This window comes from Mastigoproctus giganteus, chromosome 14, assembly GCF_048544385.1.
Source record: "Mastigoproctus giganteus isolate SK-2022 chromosome 14, ASM4854438v1, whole genome shotgun sequence".
Classification (NCBI taxonomy): domain Eukaryota; kingdom Metazoa; phylum Arthropoda; class Arachnida; order Uropygi; family Thelyphonidae; genus Mastigoproctus; species Mastigoproctus giganteus.
The window spans coordinates 58,623,370-58,643,117 of NC_143588.1; the positions used below are offsets into that span (position 1 = coordinate 58,623,370).

Consider the following 19,748-nt stretch of genomic DNA (forward strand, 5'->3'; position numbering starts at 1 on the left):
GTTTATGAGGTGAGTTTTATTTGTATTTCTGTTATTTTCACTTATTATTAACCTAGTATTGTGTTGATTGCGTTCTTTTCAAAAAAAAAAAAAATTCTATGTTGCCGTTTCGTGCTTATGCAAAGAGCAATTTTATTGTCCATTGCACCATGTTAATTGACTTTCGTTTCTGTTTAGCAAAAAAAGGTTTTTATGAAACTTCAGGAGAGATTCAAGCTAAAATTGGTCATTAGATGAAAAAAAATTATAACAAGCATCATGTTTTTAATCGACTTTCATTTGTTTAGTGAAAAATGGTTATGTTACGTTTTTACGTGACTTCAGGAGTTATTTAGTGAAAACTGGTCGTTTGCTTTACTGAAACTGAAGAATAGCGATGGTGTACTTATAAACAGCAGAGAAGGCATAATTCAAATAGCAGAAGACTACTATAGAGAATTATACAAGGAGCGAGGGAATGATACCAGCAGTGGGGAAGATGGATTGCAAAGTAGAAACACATACGACATACCCGATATTCTTCCTGATGAGGTAGAACATGTATTGAAGAAAATGAAGAATCGGAAAGCCCCGGGGGAAGATGAAGTTACTGTAGAGTTGTTAAAATTGGGAGGAAGAGACATAACACAAAAACTGGCAAGGCTCTTCACAAAGTGCATTAGAAAAGGTGTGACGCCTAAGGAGTGGAATAATGCAATCATAGTTTTGCTGCATAAGAAAGGAGATAAATCAGAAATTGAAAATTATAGACCAATTAGCTTGTTATCCCACATCTACAAGTTGTTCACAAGGGTCATTACTAACAGATTAGAAAGAATACTTGATGAGAATCAACCAAAAGAGCAAGCTGGCTTTAGGACAGGATTCTCAACTACGATCGCCTTCACGTAATATCACAGCTAATGGAGAAAGCAAATGAATAAAAAACACCATTATGCCTGGCATTTGTGGATTATGAAAAGGCATTTGACTCCATACAGCGAGTATAAGGCAATGAGCAATGTTTCGGGCACTGGAAAGACAAGGCATAGATACCCCATATATTATGATTTTGAAGAAAATATATGAGAGTGCTACCTCCTTTATTAGACTAGACAAAGACAGTAGCAAATTTAAAATCGAGAAAGAAGTTTGACAAGGACACAATATCTCCGAAGCTGTTTACTGCTGCCCTTGAGGAAGCTTTCAGAAGATTAGACTGGTCGCAGAAAGGAGTCAATGTGAACGGAGAGTACCTAAACCATTTACGATTTGCAGATGACATTGTGGTCATAAGCCACGATCCCAAAGAATTAGAGGAAAATCTTAATCAGTTATGCACAGTTAGTAAGGATTTTGGAGTAAAGACGAATATGGCTAAAACAAAAGTAATGATGAACAAGTATGCCACAGAAAGGGAAATAATGATTGAAGGAGCAGTAATTGAAAAGGTGGAGTCATATACTTATCTGGGACAAGTTATTAGCTGTAATAATGATAAATGGCTGGAAGTCAAGAGAAGAATAAATTTTGGATGGATAGCATTCAGGAAATATAGTCACATACTGAAGAGCAATATCCCAGTTTGTCTGAAACGTAAAATAATGAATCAATGTATACTCCCCACCATGACTTATGGAAGTGAAACTTGGGCACTCACCAAAAGAATGGAAGGGAACACAGCAAAGAATGGAACAAATTATATTGGGAATCAGGCTGTTATATAAGAAGAGAAACACATGGATTAGGCGGCAAACTCAAGTAAAGGACATTCTTATCAAAACTAAAATGGTCTTGGGCAGGGCGCATAGCTCGAAGACATGATGACAGATGGACTAAGAAAATAACAGAATGGTACTCAAGAGGAGCTAGAAGAAAACCTGGAAGACAAAGGTGGAGATGGATAGATGAAATTCATGAGTTTTTGGGTAGTAAATGGATGGCCAGTGCTCAAAACAGAAGGAACTGGAAAGTTGCTGGGGAGGCCTTCATCCTGCAGTGGATTGAAAATGGCTGATGATGATCGTTTGCTGCATGTCATATTAATTTTTGTTTCGTTTTGAGAAAAAAATTACTGTTTTTGTGTTAAATTTTCTTAATTTTAACCCTGACTTATGTTGCGTGAGATTGTCTTTTTGGAATAAATTGCATTTGTTTTAGTTGCTGCTCCGAAAAAACTGCCGTTAATTTTTTGTTTTTCAGCTCAGCCATACTGTTATGTCATGTGACATTCGCCACGTGCGGTCGTCAAGAAGGGGAGGAACGCAGTGAGTGGGCGGAGTTACGAACCGTACGTCACTGCTTTTCCCCTCTTCTTCTCGACGTCATTGTCTAAGGGGCACCGTGTTCTGGAATATACCCTCACTTCAATTTCCAGTGTGCTGTTTAAAACATTAGCGACAATAACAATTACAGTACCATAATTACGTTACTATATAATTATATGCTATTATTGATTACTCTCTAATATGAATTACAATTACGTATTGTAATTATTAGTACTATAGGTTCTAATACCTCTCGTGTTTGGGGATTGTGTCTATACTGTACATAACTGTAATGCATAAAAGATTTTAGGATTTCGTCGTACGATGAAATTATACGCATGAAATAAGATCCTGGCCTCTCTATCAGTGCTGATTTGAGTGTTTATAAATTACGTTTCGGAATGCACAAATCAAGAACTTAATATTAGTATAACTTTTCTGGGGACACTGTTTAACGGTGAAAACTCATGTTTTAATTCACACGCGTACTGCTATCAGGTATATCTATTTTAACTTAAAAAAACAATCATAAGCAACACTAAAGTTATTGCTAATCACTTACTGCTAATATTAAAGGGCAATTTAAATGACAACATACAACTAATTTCTAGGTACGCGTTTATGAATTAAAATGTAACAAATTAGTAAAGAGTTAGTTTATGAATTAAAATGTAACAAATTAGTAAAGAGTTAGTTTATGAATTAAAATGTAACATAATGAATTAGAACTTACATTTCGTTATTAGGAAACGATACTGTTAATGTGTGGGTTTTTTTTTTTTTATTATTTGCTAAGTTTACTTACCGTTTTCTTATAAGAAACTTGCTCCCAGCTGCCTTCCTCTTCCCAACTCATCGTTATGTTTACTAGGGTGCTGTCAAATCCTCTTGAAAATAGTGGAGTAACGAAAAGAAACTCAGTGCTTCATCGAAGTAACTAAAAATATGGGTGTTATGAGCAACACAGCAAAACTGGCTTCAAAGCAGGTATTAGATTACAGTAGAGGTTAAACCTGCACTTTTCATCAAATAGGAGAAACGATGAAATTTAGTGGTTCACTATCTTTACTACCTTGCTGCTAAACTTACGCATATATTCAGCAATACAACCAACAAAGCCAACGCCTATCGTTACATTAAAAACCTGAAGCCAACTGCTATCTCTACATTAGAAAGGCAAGCCCAATGACCTAACGTGTCGTCTCATACCACGGACGAGAATCACACGTTGCCCTCTGGTGGAGAAAATGTGACTAAAGGTTGTAAATGTACTGAAACAGTACGTGAAAATAAAAATGTATTACTACACCATGAAAACTAGTTTGTTAATATATATATTTTTCGGTCGGAATGCATACGGGGTGTTTCAAAATTACGCATACACACTTGAAACATTTATATTTAATGTGCACAATATGCACCACTTTAATTTTCTTAATCTCATTTTATTGCTTAAAAATAGAGACAATTTCTTTTACAATTATTTAATTTGTGTTTTTTTTTATAGATACCTCTAAAACGATGGAGAGTACCCAATTAAATTTTGAAGAAAGAAGAGCAATTATAAAATGGTATTGGAAATATGAAAATGCCAATGAAGTTCCGCGTGCTTGGAAATCACGATATAGAACAAAAGCGCCAAATTTTTTTTTTTTAAATTATTCGTTGCGGGATAAATTTGAGGAGCATGGAACCGTTCAGAATATCGATAACTTATCGGCTCTCTTCACTTGGAATAATTGGTCTCTATCGATTCAATGGCACTATTAATGGAAAAAATTATTTGGATATGTTGAGGGATTGTGCTGTGCTAAAAATCGGAGGCATGTTTGCAAATACATTGGTATATTTTCGACAAGATGGTGCACATCCACATTATCATACAGCTGTACGCGATTATCTTGACAATGAATTTTATGATCAATGGATAGGTCATCGAGGGAGTGCTTTTAAATATCCTCCGAGGTCGCCAGATCTCATCCCGTTAGATTCGGGTTACAGTCACAAACCGCAAATTTGCAGGAATTGTGTATGAAAATTCAACAAGAATCAAAAAACAAAACATGTCACCTGATTTGTGCATTTCAGTGTGTAGATTTATTGAAGATAGATGCCGTGCATGCATTAATGCTGAGGGAGGGCATTTTGAACAATTAAAGTAAAGTTTTATTGTTGTAAAAAAAATTAATGTTATTTGTTTTCAAAGTATCAAAAAAAATTTACATTTGTATATATTGCCCATTAAATATAAATTTTTAAAGTGTGTATACTTAATTTTGAAACACTCTCTCTTTCGTGTCTGCAGCTCGGTGCGCTATTTCGTGGTGGTTCCATATTTTAGTAGTCACGCGAACTTGAACGACTGGCACTCGAAGCGAGTACACAAAATCCAATAATCCACTTGAGAGACATGACACACGAAATTCCAATATTTTGGCTAGGAAGTGGTCATTCATGAAGAACATGTGGGTTGGTTTTCTGAAGACCACAATCGATAAATCTGATTGTTTTAACAACCACTGAAATGAAACCGACATTCATCAAAAAAGAATTGCGACCAAAATTTCTATACCATTTGTTATTATGAAATCAGGATCAATATTAGTACGCTACACTTTTACAGTGATCAGTTCGTATCAATCCTTGTGTAACTATTGCTTTATGGATGTAACCACTTCTAAATTATTTCGTGAGAAGATCCAAATATAAATTTCTTTATCTTTGGATCTTTCTTTCTTTATCTTCGGATGCAAAAAAGCAAGCTTAAACAGCAACAGCCAAAAAAAAAAAAAAAAATTAACCTTCTCCAACAGTTTGTATAGTTCTTCCTTAAATTTATCCAAGCTATCCACTTCCTCAAAAACAGACGGAAGTTTGTTCCAGCAATCAACCGCCCGCTGGTTAAAAGCAAACTTCTCCACATCTATTCTGCCACCATCCTCAATTTGAATTATGTTCCTCGTGTGTGTAGTCTGAGCAAGACGAAGATTCACATCAGCAATGAGCGTGCTCAAGCCATTAAAAGCCTTAAACATCTCAATTTGATCACCTCGCAAGTTGCTAGTCTCTAGTCGCTGCAATTTGCAGAACTGAAGACTTTCTTGGTAAGAGCACCCATTTGTTCCACTCATCAATCTCGTTGCCTTTTTCTGTATCTGTTCAACCTGCTCTACATCCCTCCTAAAATGAGACCTCCAGACTTCTATGCAATATTCAAGATGTGTCCCAACCATTGCCTTAAACAATGGGATAATCATCTCCTTATCTCTGCTAGAAAAATTCCTGTATATTATTCACAGACCCCGCATGATCTGTCCTGGCAGCCTATCTGCACTGATCAGTTATATCTTAAATTACTCCACGTCTTTTTCATTTTCCGCTACCCTGAGGGGAAAACCACACAGTTGCTACATTACTCAGGGGTTAGTGCTACCCACATGCAGTAATGTATATATTTTCAATGTTAAACCTCAGTTGCCATTTCCAAGCCTATCCACTTAATTTTTATACTTCTTGTTGTTGTGGTAGCATACCATCATTACTGTCATTAACCACACTACCAACATTTGTATCATCTGCAGACTTGGACATTAAACCTGTTATACCTCAATCAATATCCTTAATGAATACAGAAAACAACAATGGACACAGCATCGAACCATGGGAGACTCTACTAATAATAGAGTGGATAACTACTCTCTGTCTTCTCATGCTCAACCATCATTTCATCCCAGCAGTAACTTGGCCTTAATGCCATATTGCTCCAATTTTTACAAAAAAAGAAAAAGAAAAAAAAAGAAGTTTTTTTCTGCAACAGTACCGAAAGCATTCCTGAAATGCAAGTATATGATATCAAAATTATATTTTTTATCCGGTTCCTTTGTGACTGCAACATATTATCCAATCAAATTGGTCGCACAGGATTTCCCTGCATCAAACCCATGCTGTGACTGAAGTATAACTACACTCCTGTTTATAGGGTCCTGCATTACTTCTTTAATCAGTAACTCCATTATCTTCCCCGGAACAGAAGTTAAGCTAAAAGGTCTGTAATGACTCGTGTCATCAGTTGATCCACTTTGTGAATTTGGGATACATTTTCACATCTCCTCTTTACGGGAGCTTCCCCTGAATCGAAGGATGCTCTCATAATTATGGCTATGAGTTTGCTTACCTCCGTTGCTAGCCTTCCTTAATATAATTGGATAAGTTCCATCCATCGTAGCCGCTTTTTTATGTTTAACTTCAACAAATTTCCTTCCACTTTCATCTCAGTTATTACAAAATCCTTTAGTTCCTGTTAGAAGAGGAAGTTAAACGATTTGATAAACTTCTGGCATCCACATCTCTAAAGGATTCATGTGTGAACGTAGATGCAAAATACACATTGAGCCCATCATCAACATTAAACCATCGATATCGAGTGGACCAATGTGATTCAGTCCTTTCCTTCCACTGTTAATATAAGTAAAGAAATCTTTGCTGTTTTTCTTGGCATTCTTTGACAGAGACTTCTCGTAATCTGCCTTGGTTTGCCTAACCTCCTTTGTGACTTTATTGCAGGACTAGTTTATATCTGCCATAGATGTCTATATTACCTGATAATTTAAATTCCTCCTACGCATTGTTCTTCTCCGCCACGAGTGTCATCAGTTTTACTGGCATCCATTTAGGTCTAAGGCTTGAACAGTATTTCTTAATTGGTATGAAAAGCCTAGTCGATTTAAATAGCCAGCAGAGAGGTTTCGTGGGTGAGCTGTGCAGCTATCAATTTTATTCATTGTATCCTTTTTCTACATTATATTTTCCGTTTCCATGACAATAGAGTAATAACTATAACTACCTTCGGTGGGACAAGCGCATTCTACCTTGAGAGTTGATGTGCAAGTGAGCTCTGGCATTGAGGTGGGCAGCTGAGAACTTGATGACCCCCTATTTAATTCCTACGAGGGCATCTACTGTACTTCAAGCACTGAAACGCCCATCAGAACCCCGAATTCCATACTAATATTCTCACACTCATTACATCGAACACACAACGATATCACCTTGGCTGTATCATGTCCAAGTCGCACATTTCGTGAGGACGTGATTCGTAGGCCAGTCGCTCCTCAGTTCTCCTTCGAGCTACGGTCCTCCTGCTACTTTGAGCCCTTTGCTGCTTTGTTCTTCTAGTCCGAGGCATGATTTATGTTTAAATTCAATATAATTGAGAATACCACACTAAACTAATATACTTAAATGCAATAGTAACACTACTTTATTCAAACCACGTATTTTTCAGTTATGCACGCATAACGTTCATACATTCCAGTATGCAGCAATAATACGTATTACGCTATCTACTTAAGTTATATGCATTACTCTATCAAGTATATGTTTGTAAGTTTATAAGTTAATTATTATAGATAATAAAATTATCTACTTAACAACCAACCTACGTTATTCGAACATTCAAGATATCTATTTGCTGTAAAGAAGGAGAAAAGGGATCTGGGAGTTACAACACGGGCAGATATGAAGTTTTCTGAACAGTATAAACAGGTAGCCAGAAAATCCCATGTGCCCTATCGATGATTTATCGAATGCTATCCTGTAGATATAGGGAGGTCATAATCCCACTGTATAAGGCAATTTTAAGATTTGGAATGCTGTGTTCAAGTATGGAGACCTCATCTAAAAAAAATACATTAAGCTTCTTGAAAGGGTAGAAAGATGAGCAACTAGAATGGTAAGATCAGCAGGATGATCGTATGAGGAAAGACTCCGATTATGCGGGCTACAGAGCTTGGCAACCAGGCATCTCAGTGGTGACCTAATTGAGACTTATAAAGCTATGAGAGGGATTAGTAAATTGAATGAAGGTGGAATTCTCACTATTATAAAGAGTTCCAGAACTAGGGTCATAAATTCCAATTAGATTGTATGAAGTTTTCGTTTAGCCAGAGTCCTGGTTGCTAGAACAAGTTGCCCTCACAGGTGGTTGAGGCTGACAGTTTGAATAAATTGAATGGTCACCTGTGTGATGAGGGAAGCATATGATTTGCATTTTCTCATCTACTTATTTTTTTGCTTTTTTTGCCAGTGCAGCAAAAGCCTGTGGCTTCCTTGCACTACATGACGAATACTATTACTATTAATACACTAGAATTTCCCTACCACGCACAACAGTATAAGTTTCAAGATACAATATTCGCGCCAAATCACCGTTATAAAGATTCTTCATATATTAAGTCGTAGTAGGACTATAAAGCTATTTATTGAATATGATATAACATGTTAATTAGGTCAATAAAACAGCATTTTTTTCCCAAAAAACCTGTCCGTTCCCAGCGGCTGACTTCGTAGTAGTAGAGGCATGTAACGCAAGAAAGCAAGCTTATGCAGCACCAGCCATAGGTAGTACTCTATCTCGAACTGTGAAATTTTCCTGGACTTTTCAATATACAGTCATATATATATCTATTAATTTTATCGCAATAAGAATTGGAAGCCTCCCAGATTTGAGAACATCACATGCAGAACCAATTGCTTGAAATTTCTTGTTTAATGCACTTAGTGAATATCGTTTAGCCTTGAAACGCCGTGGAAAAGGTTCAGTACAAAAATGTTGCATTGGTGTTGTCTATTTTCACAAAAATGAGTTAGTTACTTTTTAAAACCAACTAAGTTAGTTGGGTGATAAGTAACTTAAGCTGCTTGCATTTAATAATTTGAAATAATCAGTGGTTTTTTCCATACAAGGCAAGACCGTTGATTGTAGTTAGTGACACTTGGTTTATGCACTGCCACTGTCTCATGAAAACTGAAGATATGTAGCTCTGTACGTTGCGTGTTCGTACAGACCACAACTCCTGTTGATGCCTTAAACTCCTGCTTGATGTTTTGCTGGGATGTCTATCGAGACTGTTGTATTACTCTTCTGAGCACAGTTTGGTCACGTGGTCTTCCTAGAACACCCCACATATGTTCCAGTATTTGTATATAAATATGCTAGTGACGATTAAAACTTGAAGAAATATTGAAGTATGAGAGAATCTAGGCCCATTGCTAACTCTCACAATTAAACAAACAAAAAGACAATGAGTGCTGTGAAAATATGACAACAGGCTACACAGACAACGATGTAGACACAGCAATGGTTCAAGCAGTACGGGTGAGACTTTTCTTTCAGCATGTACCACATATTTCAGATAGTGGTTCCTGACTACATTTTTATATCACTATCATAACGGCTCTCAGGGAATAAATCTGCAGTTCAAAATATTTCGCTCAGGAGAATTTAGGATAAGAAATATGCAGCAGTATGTGTCATTATGCAGAAACTGATGGGTTTCCATAATCCCACCCTAATTATCCAATACAGTCTAAAGACTGATACCAATACATCAGTTATCTAATCTTTGGCCTGAATAAGTTAGTTCCTCAGTATTAAGTACTGGATTTTAACTGGCTTAACTAGGTAGCAGACCGTTTATCATTTTAAGATCCATCTTGTTCACTAACTTCAATCTCATACCATGAAACAAAAAATAACGATCAGAAACGTTTTCATATTTGCTCAACTCATTTCAGGTAGCACAGACGTAAGGAATTGTGGTAGGTAGTCACTGCGACACATTACAGGGGAGATAACACGACGACAGTTATCTCTTACTGAGAACCAACCTGCAAAGTATGGAAAGCATATTGTTGTTATAGGAAAAGGTTAAAGGTTTTAGGAGCGTCAGCGACTAAGGCCATATTGCTCCGTGTATATTGTCTGTAAATTTGTGCTCGTGTTCTGAGGTTGATTTTCTGTTTTCTGAATGAAAAACCCGAGTTTCTGGGAGAAAATACCATGCTGCCCTCGCCTGAGACCGAGTAACTCAGTCACGTTGTGAAAAAGGCCCATAAAAATTCCTCCTGTCATCGATGGGACTGGAACTCAGGTCTTTTCCACCCGGTGTGGGGAGGATGGCGATCCTACCAACTGCGTTGCCCATGAGGGCGTTAGAAAGTATGACCCATATGGTTTTCTAAAATTCTATTACATGCTCTAAAATTGTATTACGGTTTGAAATAGGCACGATGATTTCAAGGAATGATACTTACGCATCTGAGAGGTCAAGTGAAGTGCATGTAAAATGATTACTGTATCTATCCTTCCAATTATTAATTTATTTAGAATTGGAATTTCATAAAATACCTGCACCATAAATGATAACTCTTATCCTTGTGATCCAGACGATTATTAAAATAAAAATAAATAAGAACATTATTTTTAATATTCACTAGCATATCAGTGTGATAAGTTTTTTTTTATTTTTACATAGCCATTTTTCTTACGATGTTTATCACTGCACCAAAAGTCTACCTTATGCCTTTCTTCTGTCTCATTCATCTTCAAAACCTTAGCGATTTAAAATTATTTTCTTATTATAAATTTTATTACAGAACGTTCATCGAGAGACCTTAATTGCACACCGAATCCTGGAAACGTTCCGCTGTCAATTTATAACTGCCAGCAGCTTTGTCGAAAACTAAAGCATTTCGTCAAACTGGCTATTTCGGGATCGATTGCCCAAGTGCAATGTTTGGCTGGCACTGAACTACAAAACAACGTAAATGTCACGCCAAATATTGAGTACTAATGAATGAATTTATTTATTACATATCTTATTTTTAGTTTTCACTCTTGCTACATTATTATTATTTATCTTTCTGTGTTGCAAGTTTCTATTTTTTGAAACGTTCAGGTGATTTTGCGTGGATAGGAAACACTTAATATTTGGGCTTCGACTTTGATTTTGCACAGAAAAATGGCCATAAGGGTTAACCGAAGAACACCAGGGGGCGGATTGATAGATGCTCAGAAACAAAATGTGAAAGTTTCAAAAATGGTGTTGTTGTTTATTACAAATAGCTTTAAAAAATCGTAATAAATCTCTTCACAGATTAATTAGTAACATATGAATTGTGTAGCGCATGAAACAATTTTTTTGAAGCCCAAAAAATTAGATGCAATTCTCTAAACGGTAAGGAAAATTTTGAATTATATTAAGCGCATGAAGTTTAAATCTCTCTTCCAAAAATAATTTATAAATAATAATAATAAATAATAATCAGAAATACAGAAGATGAAGGATCTTTATAAAATAATAATAAGAAGAAAAATTTCCCTTGAACAGAGAAACTTTCTTTTGTATTCAGAAAAAACTAAAACTTGTAGTGAAAGAAACTTCTATTGTCAAAGTGCAATAATAAATGTAAACAAAGAAATTAGATTAAAATTTAACCTTGATTATACTATGTTCACGTTGTACAAGGGACGTTCAATAAGTTGTTTACCCAGACTATATATATAAAACTGTAGCTTTATCATAGTCTCATCTATCTTATTTGCGTTAATTCCCAAAGGAAAACATGGATGCCACAAAATTGAAGCACCGAGTAATCATAAAATTTTTGATAAAAGAAAGGAATGGGCCAAAACTTATTCATGAACACGTGAAAAGTGCAATATGGCAATGCTGGCCCTTCCGGGTGTTTTCTCCAGCTAACAGAAAATCGATCTCAGAACACACGCAGTTTACAGACAATATACAAGAAGCAATATGGCCTTAGTCACTGATACTCCTAAAACCTTACTACAACAAACAACACGAAGTTCTGAAGTTGAACCTACCTATACAGGAATGATTACCAAATGTTTCATTTATCTTTAATACTATTAAAGATGATTATTATTTAAGTCACGTGTCCGAAATACTTGTAATAACTGCTTTCCCATTCTGACAGATATTAAACGCAGGGAGTAACAACTTCTTAAAATGGGAGGGGAAAATCCCAGACATCCATTCCTTTACGCATCATATCATCCACTAATAATATTTTTTTGCATCATATCTCATCCTTGAAAGCATATATTGTTCTTCATGGGCGAGGACAAATTCCCACCCATATTTCAAAGCATTGTTCTCTCAGGAAATTCCGCCAATGAACTGTTCATGCTTATTCCCGCGTAGTTTTCCCGGGCAGTGTGAAAGCACTCTTACTGCATTATGTTCTTCAACTCTTCTGAAACCTAATTTAGAATCAGTGAACCAACAACTGACTCATAAAAACTGACAGAATGCGCATGTGTGATATTAAACATGAATGATATTGAAAATGTGTACCATTTGGTTTTTTCCTATGGGAATAAATTATTTGATATAAATTCGTATTGAAGTTATAATTATTGTTATTGTAGTAGGGTTTTAGGACCATCAGCGACTAAGGCCATAATTCGATGTCATATTCCTCGTATCAAGCAATTCGACTTATCAATGTTTCAGTTATCGAAAGTCCACTGTATACAAGTTATTAGTGTATCCCTTATCCAGTTCTGTTTTTCACCAAGGCGGCATTACTTGAATAGATGGAACCCGAATGTTCCCAATATTGTTTTTTTATTATTATTTAAAAATAAAATTAAGAAAAGTTATGCAATTTGGCTTTTTCGTCGACTGTGATGCAATATCACAAAAAAGGCGCATTTCCTCTAAAACAAGACTGTTGAAAAAATATTGAATATGAAAAATAATAATTTATGTAATAATGCACTTAAATAGGTAAGTATTGGGCTATTCCTTGGTATTGGGCTACACGAAAGCGTCTTGTCTTTCTAGACTGTCAATGCAATACAAAAGAAGCTTTAGATTTTGGTTTATCTATTCACATTTGTTGGATCGTTCTAGTTCTAGAGTCAAGAGTTTTCTAGATCTCATGCAGTGGTCAGTTTTCAGTAGTTTCTAGACTATTCTACCCATACGTTTTACTCAATAAACGTAATCTGCATTCCTCCCTAAAGCTGCGGATGCTAGACAATCAATTTAAAATTTGATTTAATTTCAAAATCCATGGGATGTATCATATTTCGGAAGCAGAAACATGAAAAGCTTCAGTTGACTTAATATTTACGACTCTTCCATGCAAAATATAATTTTTATTAAAAAAAAAAAAAAAAAGCTAAATTTTAATAAAACTCGAATTAAAAAAAAACATCAAGATTTACCCGAAAATCATTAACCTTATAAAAGTTTATACCTAAGCAGTGTGTGTACTTTGACAGTTTGACAATAGAGACAAGTTAAGGGCTTTTGCTGCAGGAGAACAGTGTAATCACTGTTGCCAGATGAGCGTTATATAAGTTCTTTATTCTCATTTTCTCCAAACGCATTATTTTAGTCACGTTTCCAAATAGAAACAGCTGGCGTCATGGACCGAAAATAGCATGCAACGTGCTTGCTACACATGATCGAGTTGAATGGAAGAAAAGCGGTAGTTTGTATTTTATACGTCGTGGGCCTTTGACCTCAGTTAATAATTTAGCGCTTGATTGTTTTAGTTAATCTCAAGATGTTGTGACATCAGGCAAGCAAGTAGCCAGAGAAGCAACAGAAAATAAGGTGTGATGTCACTTGGTGAACTCAGCCAAACAAATTTAAGTCAGATGGAGGTGAGGTGATAACTTACGATCCGGGCGAAGGACCAAAAACAAATATTTTAGTCAAAAGGAGATTATAAAAAGCTTTAAGCCTTGTCAATCAATATTCTGTAGATCATGACACAGGAGTGTACTTAGAGAACTAAGCCCTGTGCTTATTTCAAGCTATAATGAATCAACTACACATTTGTACATTATTTGGCATCTCTCATCTTGTGAAAACCATCACAGCGTGTCTTGTGAAAAATTCATGGGATGTCATGCTACTCACTGTATTTCGCATAATTGTTGGCATTATCCAACGAGATGGCAGTAACCATCGAAGCTGTAGGCGATTATTGGTACATCATTAAGCATAAAAGGCATCAAGAAGTGCTTTTATTTGTAATACAACACAGCGGCAACTTGTTGAGATGGCATCACAACATTGGTGAACAGCGCCGTGCTCCAACCGAAGACCTAGTGGACAGTCCATAAACGGGTGGAAAAGGCACCGAGTTCGAGTCCCGTCGATGACGTGAGGAATTTTTATCGACCTTTTTCAAAACGTAGTTGAGTTAGTCGGCCTCAGGCGAGGGTAGCATGGATTTTTTTCTCCCGGCAACTCAGGTTTTTTGTCCAGCAAACAGAAGATCGACCTCAGGACACGCAATTTACAGACAGTATACGTGCAGTACAAAGGCCTTAGTCACTGATGCTCCAAAACCCTACTCCGACTACAACAGCTCGAAATGAAATATTTTAATAACCAGAATGCTATAATTTAGTAAAATTATTTTTATTATATAACAAATAATAAAAAAAATAATAAACTAATTAAGTGATCTGAAGAATTATCGCTCAAAGGCTTCTAGTCGTTGAACTTCAATGACTAAATATTCTGAATATTTAAATCTTTATATTTTAAATATTGTAACTATGAAACTACAAATTTAAATATGCAGAATAGAGACGTGGGTTGTTTTTAAATCACTATAAATAAATAATTTTTGTATTACGTGAAAGGAATTTTACGTTGGATGAATGCTCGATAATAAATAAATTAGACACTCAATTTCATGTTTTTGAAATTTGAAATAGTTTATTGGGTTCCAAAAGTAGATATATCAAACTATTTCCTACCAATAGGCACACCATCAACATACTCAATAATCTTAAACTAATGTCAACGTTTCGGATCCAACTTTGGAACTAGTTATGAAGAGAAAAAAAAAAAGAAGAAGTTTTTACCTTGATAACTTTTAAAAAGTGGAGTCGATTCACTTTAATATATTGTCTGGCATACCAATTTTACTTTAACACATGGCCTCCTTAGCCAGCAATAAGTTTTAAAATTCAATACGCAAAAACAGAAACTAAATAATGGTTTTTCAAATATCTTCAAGAAGCTGAATTTTAAGAATTAAATTATGGACAGACACACTTATCTATTCTAGTTATCATACTCTGTAAAAGCTACTTATTAGAATTAATTGAATGAAATCATCTGGCGTGCAACTCGATATCATCTCAAGTGTCGCCTTTGGCACGTGTGCCATAAATTACTAATCCCCTGCTCTACAAATCTTGTAGCAATAGCAATGCATCGATCGTTATACAATGAAGTGACTCCACGAATAACCTTGAATAGGTCTCTCTGAAGCACTTTGTGATGTGTAATTGTTTTCATAGCCTGCTTACAACACTGCGCCCTTCTGTCTGGCCTATTTATGTACTCCTTATCATTCTCCATATCAATGAATGTACAGGTTGACCTGCAAGGTTTCAACATCACCTTAACATTTGCGAAAAATCATATTTGACCAGCACTACAAGCATCAAAAGTACGAGGCGAGACAATAAAGTTCTCGGACAGATGCAATAAAAAGAACGCAAAGTGAAAGAGTTCAAAAATCGTTTTATATTTATTCAAAGTAATCACCACCTGACTGACTGCATTTTTACATTGTTCGAAAAGTTTCTGAAAAGAGTCAGAGAAGGCATCTATAGAGATGATGTTCAATTCGGCAGTTACGTTTTTCTTTATGTCCTCAACATCCTGAAATCTCTTTCCTTTGAGGGTACAGTTTTCACCTTGGAAAAGAGGAAGATGTCTGCCATTGGTAGATCGCAGGGAGTAGAATGAATGGTAATCTGAACAATGACATGTTTCAAAATGTCTGACCAAGTGTGGAATATGCGAGGGTATTGTTGTGCAAAAAGAACCAGCTGCCATTTCTCTCCAAATTGCGGCTTCATCCGGGAAATGCACTTCGATAGTCTTTGAAACACCTGTGCGTAGAACGCTGCATAGACTCTCTTCCCTTCAAGTTCAAATTCTTTATGAATATACGTCTTAAAAAAAACTTTAAGACTTTCATAAAACATAATCAACATCGTCTTGATCCTGGACTTCTGTAAAATAAACTTTTTGAGTCTTGGTAATGATTTTGAAATCCACTGCATTCTCTGGCTGAGTCGTACTGAAACGCCCGACACTCATCTGCAATGACAATACAGTCGAGAAAATTAGGATTGTCTTGACAAACCTGGATGAAGTCTTCGCACAATGGCACTCTTCGTTGCTTCTGCTCATCCGCGACACTGTGGAGCACAAAATTTTACACCGGCTTTCCTTTTCCTTAAATCTTCATGCAGAATTTGACGAATCATCTCCTTATTCATATCCAACTCATCAGCCATCGTTCTGAAGATCAAACGACGAACTCTTTCCACAATTTCCTAAACGTTTGCAAATACAGTATATCTTCATTTCGAGAGGTTGATGGACGTCCATTTCTTGGGTCATTGCAAACATCCTCACGTTCGTCTTTCAAGCGCTTATACCAATCAAACACATTGGTACGACTTAACATTTCATCACCATAAACAGTTTTTAACATTTCATACGTTTCTGTTGCAGATTTTCTCAATTTAAAAATAAAATCTGATATTCTTTTGTTTCTCCATTGCAAAATTGTGACATGGAAAGATAACTCTACTAAGGAGGCAATTTGAAGTACAACATACCACTTCCGTTTATTTTCAAACTCATCGATTATCATCAAACTCACATGACAGAAACAGCACTAGTCCGGAAACTTTATTGCCACACCTCGTATGTATGGCTGCACTACCGTGGTAAAACTTATATTATGCAGCGTTCTGCGCGTTGTACTGGTACTAACATGTGTCCTAATCGTCTCAGTAACAGCCTATGTGTGCTGCGACAAAGCCGACCTGCGTTTCGCGCGGACGATTCTTTGCAGGCTTCTCCTGTCACCTTTCCTTAGCTTCGGAGATTTTCCAAGTTCTTTCCTAACGCTCTTTATTACCAGTCGGCGCTTGGTTATTACGTTTCCGCCTATCAACAGGGGATGGGACAGAGAGTTTGGATATTAATGATGAATAATAAAAGTTCCATGGAGGAACTTTTATTATTCATTTATTATTGTCCCCCTTGGGGAACAACAGTATAGAACGTAAAAGACATGGAAAAAGTGCTGGAGTGTTTAAGTTGATAGGATCAACCTAAACACTCCAGATCAACTTAAACACAAGTATAAGTTTCTGCGTTAATAACGCATGATCGACGGAAAGTAAAAAGCCCTGTTGAGATCAACATAAATGACATCTACTCAGTTTCCTTTATTTAGTTCTGTACAGGCATATTTGTTTGATGATTTAACACTTGGACAACCCATGATGACAAATTTGGTGGAACAGCATATTGTTTCTTATGCAGATAAGGTTAAAGCACAATGATCAGAAAGCAGAAATCGGAAATAAGGCAGGGATTAAACATAAGTGGAGTATTGTTAATGAAACTATACAGGAAAGGATGGACTTTAAGGACAGACATAAAAATACTCTCATTCTTAGAGCAGAAAGCGAGGCCCAATATTCTAATAGTAATGATGTAAAGGAGGTTGTTGTTAAATCATTAAAGCAGGATATGAAAGATATGAAGATCAAAAACCTTCGGATTATTAGAAATAAGGGAATCGTAATAGAAATTGAAAATAGTACTGATTTGAACAGAATACTTGATTCTGAAATTCTAGTTGGTAAATGGATAAAACATGATAGGGTTAAGTTTTCGAATCCGACTATATTAGTGTATGATGTGTTAAAAGAACTTACAAAGGAAGAGATTATGGCAGATATGTACTGTAAGAACTTTAAAGATTGTGGTTATACGGTATGTGAGGTTCAGCAGGGAGTCACTTTCAGATTCAATACAGGAACAAAAGCAAACGTTACTAATTGGGTTATAGGGCTGTCACCCAAACTTTATAAATCGGTTTTTGAAAATGACAGAATATTTTTGAGCTTCATTTACTGTAGTTAGTAAATGTTTTAAATGCCTTGGCTATGGGCATTCAGCTGTGTATTATACTCATAAGGTGGTAGCGTGTGGACATTGCGCGCAAGGTGGACACATATTTGCTGACTGTCCTAATAAAGTCAGAGGCTAAGTGTATTAACTGTAAAGATTGATACAGCTGAATGGGCAAAAATGCAAATCTGTTATAGATGACGCTAGGGTGGCAGTGACTGAAAACGATTTTGATATTTTATGTTTGCAGGAACCATACGTAGGTACTTTTGGAGGAAATTTTAAAGTCACAGGTTTTCCTGTTAGTTCTAGGGGTATACATAACACTGACTGCAAACCTAAGATTGCAATAGTTGTCTTTAACAAAAATTTAAATATAACAGTCATTTCAAAATTATGTACTCGATGTGCTACATGCATACATGTTTCAAATTACAATTTCCTTTTACTTATTGTCAGTTTATTGTCCTCCAACAATGAGTATTGATATCTATCCAGTATTTGGAAAGAGTCATGGAGTTTATATCTGGCAGTACAATTGACAGTAATGCTAAATCATCTCTGTGGTACAGTAAGACAACTGATAGTAGAGGTGTAGCTTTTGAGGATTTTATTTTCTGCCATAACTTGACTGTTTTTAAAAGTCAGTGCTAAGCTAACCACTTTTGATAATGTCCATGGCTCTTCGAATATTGATATTACCTTGGTGTCTCAGCTTTTGGATAGATAGAAAACTTTTTCTGTGGGATGTAGTCACTGATTACAATAACAGTGTAATCAGTGACCATAGAGCTATTGTGTTCAATTTATCTTTGGTAAATAGATATTGTGATCGGGAGGTATTTAATGAATGTAACAGATTTAATTACAAAAGAATAAATTGGAACAAATTTAAAAGTTTCTTGAATGACAGGTTTTCTTATTCAGCCGATGATTTTAATAACCTAAGTGCAATAGAATATGCTTATTTTGTGCAGACATCATTGTACTGTATTTAGCATTATTATTTGCAACCAAAAAGGAGAAGGAAGTGTATAAAAGCGTACCTTGGTGGTCTAATGAGTTGGCTGACTTAAGGAAAGAAGTTTTCAGTTTAAGGAAAACATATCAGAGGTATGGGGTCTCAATGAAGCTGTTAGGTTTAAGCAGTTGTATAAAGTGAAAAGGAAGCTTTATCATAAATCAATATATAAACATAAGATGAAAGCATGGAAAGGTTTAGTATTCACTGTAGGGAATTATGACCCTTGGGGTCTTTTGTTTAAATTAATAAGAAACAAACTGAATGTTAATAATTTGATTTATACTGAGAGAACTAGCAACACTTCAGGCTATCACTGATAAACTGTTTAGGGTGGTTGTACAGCAGATGACAATACTGTGCAAAGGAGTGTTAGGAGGGAAAACAGTGTTTATTGTGGTCCTTCAAACACAGTTTTATTTGATATTATTGAGTTGAATTTGATAACTTCTAAGTTAAATTGTAGTAAAACACCGGGTTTAGATATGGTGGAAAACAGCAGTATAGTTAAAGCTGTTGAACTTTTCCCCGAAATTATTCTAAAAATGTATAATAAGTGTTATGTGGAGGGTGTCTTTCCAGGTTTCTGGAAGATTGCCCTATTAAAATTAATTCATGAACCAGGGAAGGAATTAACTGATCAGGCCTATTTCTCTGTTAGCTAACTTGGGCAAGATATTTGAAAGATTATTG

At 35.8% G+C, this 19,748-nt stretch overlaps 1 protein-coding gene across 2 annotated transcripts in view; it reads right to left on the minus strand.

Annotated features, from left to right (window-relative positions):
- tmod (tropomodulin) overlaps positions 1-19,748 on the minus strand; it is a 148,569-nt gene that overhangs the window by 109,968 nt on the left and 18,853 nt on the right. Inside the window, exon 1 of one of the 2 annotated variants that reach the window (XM_090389314.1) lies at positions 3,052-3,459. The exons of the other annotated variant lie outside the window; for it this stretch is intronic. Coding sequence (XP_090245440.1) covers positions 3,052-3,102 — 51 coding nt within the window. The 5' untranslated portion in view covers positions 3,103-3,459. Of the gene's footprint in view, positions 1-3,051; positions 3,460-19,748 lie in introns of those variants that run through there. 2 annotated transcript variants of the gene reach the window in all.